Source organism: Cicer arietinum, chromosome 5 (genome assembly GCF_000331145.2).
Source record: "Cicer arietinum cultivar CDC Frontier isolate Library 1 chromosome 5, Cicar.CDCFrontier_v2.0, whole genome shotgun sequence".
Classification (NCBI taxonomy): Eukaryota; Viridiplantae; Streptophyta; class Magnoliopsida; order Fabales; family Fabaceae; genus Cicer; species Cicer arietinum.
The window spans coordinates 5,129,932-5,138,898 of record NC_021164.2 but is presented as its reverse complement, the minus strand read 5'-3'; the positions used below and the strand labels follow the sequence as shown (position 1 = coordinate 5,138,898).

Genomic DNA, 8,967 nt, shown 5'->3' with positions numbered 1-8,967 from the left:
TATGATCCACTCTTACTACAAACAAATATGATAATAACTAACTATAGTTTCAGTGATCTGATTCATTGTGTAGCTTTCTTTTTGCCGCTTTAAATTCCAACCATGTCATGCAACTCCAAATATCATTGCGATCTCCTCAGAAGCCCAACCATATTTGCATTTTCCCATTATCTTATTTCATTTTGAAATCTCTTTTTATTTTGGTTGTGAAATTTGTATCGATTATATATTATCAACAAACTGTATTTTCTTTTAAACAATTTAATAGTGTTTTTATATATATAACTAGTGGCGGCTAGCTCAAAATAAAGAACAAGACAGAGATTTGATCAATTTATATTGGCATAAAATTGAAAAAACATCTAATATACACTTTTATTGATGCAACCCGAACTTTTTCGGTCTGAGTTGAATGTTAGAAGACACATCTTCTCTTTTCCCACTTTAGTTTCTTCTCTATAGATGTTTTATCATTCTATCATAGTTCCACTCCTATTATATATGTTCCTCGTTTAACTTGTCTTATAATTATTTTCATCGAATAACAAAACACATGAGAATTATTACAACATGCTATCGCCTTCATTTTCCAGTGAAACGAATTTAAAGTTTAGACTATTGGGAGAAGTAAATTTAATCTAAGTAATGCCAGACTAAACTATTACATAACATATCTGACAAAAAGAATTATAACATAATACCTTCAAATTAAAATAAAAAGACGTCGGTTGCAGATGTTTTCTTATAATATCCTCTATAAAATAAAATCTGTTTGGTAATCATATTCTTAAAATCTATATTATATTAGAGATGAAAAATAAAATAAAAATTTGTTTGATAGTATATTAGAGATGAATATGGTTTATGCGTATACTTCATGCCTGCATCTTTCCTGTGTTTTTTTGGAAAATCTGATTCAATGAATTTTTTTGGATACCCCATAATTCTATCCTCCACCATATATAATAAACTCCACTAACTACTAATTTTCTTTCCATGACTCTAATTGGACCTACATATACATGTAATGATATAACTAATTTGTTTGAATATCAGCACATTAGTTTCCTTCTAGAATAATATGGTGTAAGACAATATTCTAATTTTTCGCTAAAAGATTACGAATAGTCCCCAAAATGTTTGACATAATGATGAAATCTATTTGTACTAATAGTCACCAATTGCACAATATGGAGTCTGAAAAATATAATGGTTTTTCGAAACATGATATTTGCATCATCATGCTGCCCACTGAACCTCACACGTTGTACGAGGGCTATTTGCTTTAATTAAAAATGTCATTTTATATTTTTAAATTAATTTTATCAAACAAGGTAATTAGTTTAACAACTTTAAACTATAAATTTGTAGTTATCAACTAATTTTCTCAAATAGAGTCTAACTAGTATAAGAGTCGTGCCTTGTACCAATTATTGTGTATATTTTAAATATTACAAAACTATATTGGAAAATATGTTTATAAAACGTACATATGAGAACATTATTTAATAAATATAAAATTGTGAAGTCTTTATTATTTTTAATAGAAATTTATTAGTTTTAAATTTTAATTTAATTTTTCTAAATTTAATTATTTCAATATTTAGCACATTCACACCATAATTGGATAAAATTTTATATTTTGTCTTACACGAAAGTTTGAATTAAGAAACCTTAAACTTTTATTTGTTGAATTGAGTTATACCTTTTTGAAAAGAAAAAAAAGTAATAGAAATATTGTTTTCCGGTAAAAACTAACAAAAGTTTTTTTTGGTCAAATTCGACTAGTTAAATGGTTGATATTAAGTTAGAAGAAAACTAAATATACAAAAAAAGTCAAGTGGAAAATTAAATATCCAAAGGATTTTGGTGAAGAAGAAGAAACAAATAAATAAAGTTGTATTAAAGACGGAGGTTTTCCAGTAAAAAAAATAACCCAAATCGTGTATTCCCAGTAAAAGAGGTAACTTATGGAAAGTAAAATTAATAAATCTTTTATGTTTTTATTACCTTAATTTTAATTATTTTATTATATATCATCATAGCAAATGGCAAATGATAATTTGTAATAGGAAATGTGGTATATTTTATGGTGAGAGGTATTGAGAATAATTTATTAGTAAAAAAAATACTCATATAATCATTTATAAATATCGTTATAAATGTTTTTTTTATCTAATTATTTGTATTATCTCAATATAACGGTAATAAATCGATATAAATCAGTTAAGGTCAGCTCGGTCTAAAGAAAGTGACAACGTCCCTCCATGGTCCGCTTCTTTGTCATCATCGTCGACCGTCTCGCCGAGTCTCCATTCGAAAATCATCTTTTTCGACGTCTCTCTGCAGTAACTCTTCAAAAACGTTCATACACAATTATTCCAATGATTTCATACGTTGAAAATTCAATTATTCATTACATTTTTCTATAATATTTTTATAATGCATTTTTTTTATTGTGAATAATATTTTACATTATCAATTACACTTTTCAATTACATTTATGAGTAATCTTTTACGGTATCAATTATCATTTCATGCACAATTATTCCACTTAGGTGACTAATAATTTCATACGTTGAAAATTCAATTACTCATTAAGTTCATAAGATTTTCATGCTAACAAAGTAGGATGTACATTCAGAAAGCTACCACTATACAACCTCTAACTTAAACTTTACTCAAACTTGAGTATAGAGTCACACTCATAAGTGTGTGTAAAAGCGACAATATAGTGTGCGAAGGGAAGTCTAATATGAAAAATGCTACTAAATAATAAACATATATATACAAAATAATAAATGATCTTCGAACATAAATTTAAGTAAAATCATAATATAAAATAACAAAAACATAACTATTTACCATAAATTCATATAATAAACGAAATTGTAGGAGAAATAAATGTAGACGAAGTTAACCATTTAACACAATTATTTATATTAACCTTGACTTTCGAAAGTATCCCTAGTGGAGTCACCATGCTCACACCTTTTATAGCTAATATGAAGCATGTATAAATCAAAGCGCTTGTAACACTTCCTAGCAGTTTGTTTTAAACAATACAAAGACCTTTTAAATTTACAAACTAGTCAATCATGTACATTATCATTAAAACCCTTTGGCTACTCCATGTATACTAGCTCATCTAGATTGTCGTGAAGAAATGTTGTCTTCACATCCATCTACTATAAATGGCTACCAAAACTAACACTACCTTAGTAGAAGTATGTCTGACGAGCAGAGAGATAATCTCTGTATAGTCAATCCCTTTCTGTTGTGAATGTAAAAGGATAGTTAACAAAAATGTTAGGATCAGAGAAACGACATTAAAAGAACATAAAAAGGATAGTTAGAAAAAGTCTCACCCACACACTGAAGGATAGTTAGAAAAAGTCTGACGTGAGATTCACCAAATTGCACAAATGAGTAGTACTTATTGAATGTTTCACGGGAGGAATACAAAAATCTTGTTTGTTTCTTAAAACTAAGATCTCAAAAGCTTAAATCACAAAGGACAACTGCCATAAAATCCAAATTATGATTGAAGTTTGAGCTTCAAATTGTCAAAAACAAGTTGTATGATGCTTGCTAATATCAAATATCCAGTTGTAGCATCAACTTTTAAAGAAACCTAATTTAGTAAAACTGATTGAATGCTATTCTCTAGTTAAAGGGATGTTTGGTGGGTTGCAAGAGGCATGGAATTAATGCGACGTACTATATGGAATTGGTTAAAGCAATTTCTAAAGTCTTAAATAAAATCATAACTAATTTATTTTACTTCTCCATAGGTAAAATCTTATTCTCCACTCATACTAAAATACTTTAATTTTTAAAAATAAATAAATTGAATAAATAAATATTTGCAATTTATATTAACCACTGAATTAAATATAAATAAAATTTATCACACTATAACAAACATGCATGTAAAGAAAACTAATCACAATATCTATCAACATATATTCTAAAACACATTAAATACTAAATTAATTCTTTAAAATCTTATTTAATCAATAAAATAGTTTATTATAAAATTTAGGATATTGCATAAGATGTATTTATCAAATTCAACTCTCTTTTTACTTTGTCACCGTCTCAAGTATTTAAATAGGATGATCACTCAAATCGAAAAAATATGCATCATCCTACCATAGATTTGAATGTTTTCTTAACAAAGTCACAAAGTAAAATACACATACAAGGTTAAATGTCTCCCCATAGACTTATTACTTCGAGTTCGGCAAACCTACTTCTCATTTATATTAAGACTATGACTTTGACAACTTATCATCCTGCAAAGTACAGGAGAGTAGAAAACTGATTTAATTCACAAATTTATTTTTGTGTGTACTCCTCTTTTTGACATCAATGATGTTTTAAGAATCACCTAATTACTAATAAGTGGAATACTGCATCATCTTAGTTTTTGAAATGAATGATGTTTTAAAGATCACCCAGTTACTACTTAGCAAGATAACATTTTTTTTTCTATTTTTTTTCTTTCAATAGTTTTCTAATTTTGATTCTCTTGTACCCCACCCTACACTTAAAAGTTAATATTTCATGATCAACCCCAAGATTTTTTTTTTGCCAAGTGATAAAATCAAGAGTTTACGTAATTCCAAGTAAGGTTTTAGGATCTACACAATAATAACTTCTAGAGTAATTTTGTAATAAGTTACTCCGCTTATTTACTTAATATCAACAATAAATTTCACCAATGCAACCATCAAATCAGAAGTTATTATTTTGTAGATCAACTCTATAAATTTTTATACAATTTTAAAACTATTTGATATTTAATTAAATTATTTCAAATGAACGTATAACAAGCTTTTAATAAATGTAAGTAAGTATCGATGGCTAGATTACATAGCTTCAAATTTTGGATTTATATAATATTTTGTGTGCTTGATCATTTATATATTGTGTAAATCATTTATAGAACGATTATCACATGAAAGGGGGTTGAGTTATGTTTTAAATAAATAAAAACTATATTTTTTAACAAGTTTAAAACAAAGTGATGAAAATAGAACAAATAAACAGAAGTACAAAACAACACAACTAAATTAACCTTGTTTACCACCAACATGGTAGTTACGTCCAGTCTCTTCAACCTGAAGGATTTAATCCACTAATTCAAGAACTGAATCAAACTTTCACTGAACACCTTCAAACTTAGTACAATCAAGTAATTGGGGAGTGCAATCACTATTGGACTAGGTTACAGAAACGAAAGGTTTAAGAGTTTCTAAAAAACTCTCACTAAATCAAGTACGATTGTGTTTACAAATCGCAAAAGGTTGTTTCTTAGTACTTAGACAAACAAAATAGCAAGACGACTGTATTGTTCTTTTTGTGGTATGTTGTTCTATTGTTGTTGTATTAAATTAGGGTTGCCCATCCATTTATTGAGAACTTTAGGTGTTTTGACTGTTGTCCTTTTAACAAGAAATTAGCATGAAACATGATCTTTTGTATCAAATCTTTCAGAAAATGATTCACCGTTAAAGTTTCTTTGAAAATAGTCATTGTAATAGATTATGCATATCTTGATATAGAAATAGAAAGAACAAATGATATCGTAATCATAGTATGTCATATAGAGCTTCAGACAAATAACATATTCAATATATTGAGTTGATGACATCCAAATTTGTCTTCTTTAGAGTGTTGACTATTTAGAGTTCCCATAAAATAATTTACATACAATTGTTCTTCATTTTTAAGATATGCGAAAAGAAAGTAATCATCATATATCTTAAAAAAAAAGGTGTTTTGTGTTTGTAAGAACGTCTAATAACTATTCTTTTATCTTTTTTATTTATGAGCGGCGTTGGGAAAAAATAATTATTGTATTCTAGAGAGTTTTAAGTATAACTTATGAGAATAATTGAACCGAATAATTTATCTATGATGACGAAATACTCTTAAGTTTCACTCTTTTGCACGCCTTAGCCAAATTTGATATGTTCTGGAAGTTTCTAATTCTATCTTGTTCCTAATAATAATTATTTGATGCTAATATTTCTTTGTTGTTTATTATTTTTCATAATTTTAGATTTACTATTGTCTAATTTTTTTTCCCAACATCACCAATATATCATATTTATTTTATTATTTTCTCTATATTTTTTCTCCCATAGTATCAAACGGGTGTTTGATTTTAAACATTTTTCAATTTAAATACAACTAGATGAAACTCATAATTACGACTAACACGAGTATTTGTCCACTGTAGACAAATCCTTCTTCCATAAAAGTAACATACATATGTACTTAAAATTGCTTAATGAAATTTCTTTTTACTTAACGATTTAGTTCTATAGACACAACGATACTTTGATTTTACCACACAAACAAATCTTTTAAAAAATGGAGTATTATAATATTATAACTTTAGTGCAAAAGTAGTTTAATTTAATTTTTAATAAAACTAAATTAAAAAGATCATTTTCTTAACTTTGATTTGCATAACAACAACATTATGGAAACTGTTAACAAAGAAAAGAGAAAGCAAGAGGAAGAAGAGAAACAACCACTCTAGGGTTTTATAACATAGAATGAACCAAAACCACAAGTTAATAGGGTTACAATGAGTATATATATAAAAGAATAGAATTGTCTAAAATACCCTTACTACTAATATATAATAATATTATATAACATCTCCCCTCAAACTCACGATGCATTAACATGGAGCATCGAGAGTTTGTCAACTAAAAAAAACGAAAACGTTTAATAGAATGCATCTTTGTGAACAAATCAGCAATCTGTAAAGAAGAAGAGACAAACGGTAGAGTAATGATTCTATGCTGAAGATGATGACGAAAGGGGTAACGAGGAGGATCATCAATCGCAGGAGGTGGTTGGACAGCCGGGGGGACAAGAGGGATGTCACCAAAGAAGAAGCAACAATCAAAGAGAAGAACCAAGCCAACAAAAAATCAAACCGAAAAAGGAGCGACAAAAAAAAAAGGAGCAACAACCATATCAAAATCAACAGATAGGAACAACCAAAGAAGTAGCACCACGAAACCAAATCCAAAAAATCAACAGATAGGAACAACCAAAGAAGTAGCACCACGAAACAACCATATCAAAATCAACAGATAGGAACAACCAAAGAAGTAGCACCACGAAACAACCATATCAAAATCAACAGATAGGAACCACCAAAGAAGTAGCACCACGAAACCAAATCCAAACAAACCAAACCAAATAGAACCAAACAAAACTAAATCATATCAAACCAAACTAAACAAAGAGAGAAGCAACAAAGCAAATCACTAGAGAGATTAGCAATCAAACAGAAGAAGCAACAGACAGAGCGACAACACAGAAGATCAAATTTTCAGCTTCATCCAAGTATCCAACCCTTCCTAGAAGATCAATCATACAACCATAATGCTCAATCTGAGGCACAATTCCAAATCTCTCCATTTCTTTGAAGCATCTTCTTCCTTCCTCTACCAAACCACAATGGTTGCAAGCAGATAACACACTAGTCATTGTTATCTCATTCGGTTCAAATCCTTCCCGTAACATTGCTGCGAATACTTCTAACGCTTCCTTCGCACAACCATTGACACCATAACCATTTATCAAAGCATTCCACGACGATGTATCTTTTTCATTCATCTCCTCAAAAAGCAATTTAGTTTTTCCAATTTCCCCACATTTTGCATACATATCAACCAAAGCATACACATGAACATTTTCATCAAGTCGGCTCCTTTGCACAAACCCATGAATCCAAACACCCAAATCCAAAGAACTCAAATCAGCAACAGCAGGAAGAACACTCACAATCGTCACTTTATTCATTTCCACATCCAAACGTCCCCTCATTTTCCAAAACAACTTCAACGCATCGTGCGGTCGTCTATTCTCACAATATCCCCCAATCATTGCATTCCAACTAAGCACATTCTTGACAGGCATACAATCAAACATAAACCTAGCCGCCACAACATCATCATCCTCACAATAACCATGAACCATACTAGTCCAAGAAATAACATTCTTATCCTTCATCTTAGCAAACAAAACCCTCACCAAATCCATACACCCCATTTTCACATACCCATCAATCATAACATTAGAAGCAGCAATATCTCTATCAGGCATAACATCAAAAAGCTTCCTGGCCTCACTCATATCCCCACACCTAGCAAACCCAACAATAACAGCAGTCCAAGAAACCAAACTTCTCACAAACATTTCAACCAAAGAAGTCCCAACATACAAATTAACACAAAACCCATTTTTCAAAACAACATAATGAACCTCCAAACCTTTTCTCAAAGCCATACAAATAATGAGACAAACACAATCACTGAGACAAAATAAATTAGGGATAACCTGGTGCTGTGCAAGCACGATTTCTCCTCCTACAGACGTCGTGTTACCGATCCGACCGTTGAAGACGAAGACCTGAATGTTGTGAACCTTCTGTCCAAAAATCAGCCAAATCCAACGGTTAACGAATGCACAATCGATGTTTTTGTGAGACTGATTTAACAAAATCGGGAACAGGGTTACTCTTCTGTTTTCTCTTTTGGTGGTTGCCTTTTCTATCAAAATAGTCTCTCTCTCTTCTCTACGGTAGATCCCAGGATGATAATTCTCAATCATCTCTTCATAAGGATCAATCAAAATCCCCCAATAACCATGCAAATAATAATGATTCTCAAAGTAAACTTTACCACCCATTGTTCTTTGTAGCTCGGTTGGTTAGAGCGTCAAACCCTAATGGCTTGTGGAAAGGTTTATAGAACCCTAATAATTTTTTTTTTTTTTTTACTGATCTACTAAAAATAAACGAAAAGCTACAAAGAAAGGGTAAAGCAGAATTGGGACACGGTTTAACGAAAAAATCTCACTGAATATTGGAATGTTAGAAAAGAGAAACTATAATTATATTCCCTAATTGTTGGGAACTCGACAGCGGAATAG

General features: G+C 30.0%; 1 protein-coding gene across 1 annotated transcript; it reads right to left on the bottom strand.

Annotated features, from left to right (window-relative positions):
- Positions 1–7,155: 7,155 nt before the first annotated feature.
- On the bottom strand, positions 7,156–8,322 carry LOC101503738 (pentatricopeptide repeat-containing protein At2g44880-like). The gene has a single exon (XM_027334385.2). The coding sequence runs from the start codon at positions 8,320–8,322 to the stop codon at positions 7,315–7,317; it is 1,008 nt and encodes a 335-aa protein (XP_027190186.2). The 3' UTR covers positions 7,156–7,314.
- Positions 8,323–8,967: the final 645 nt, after the last annotated feature.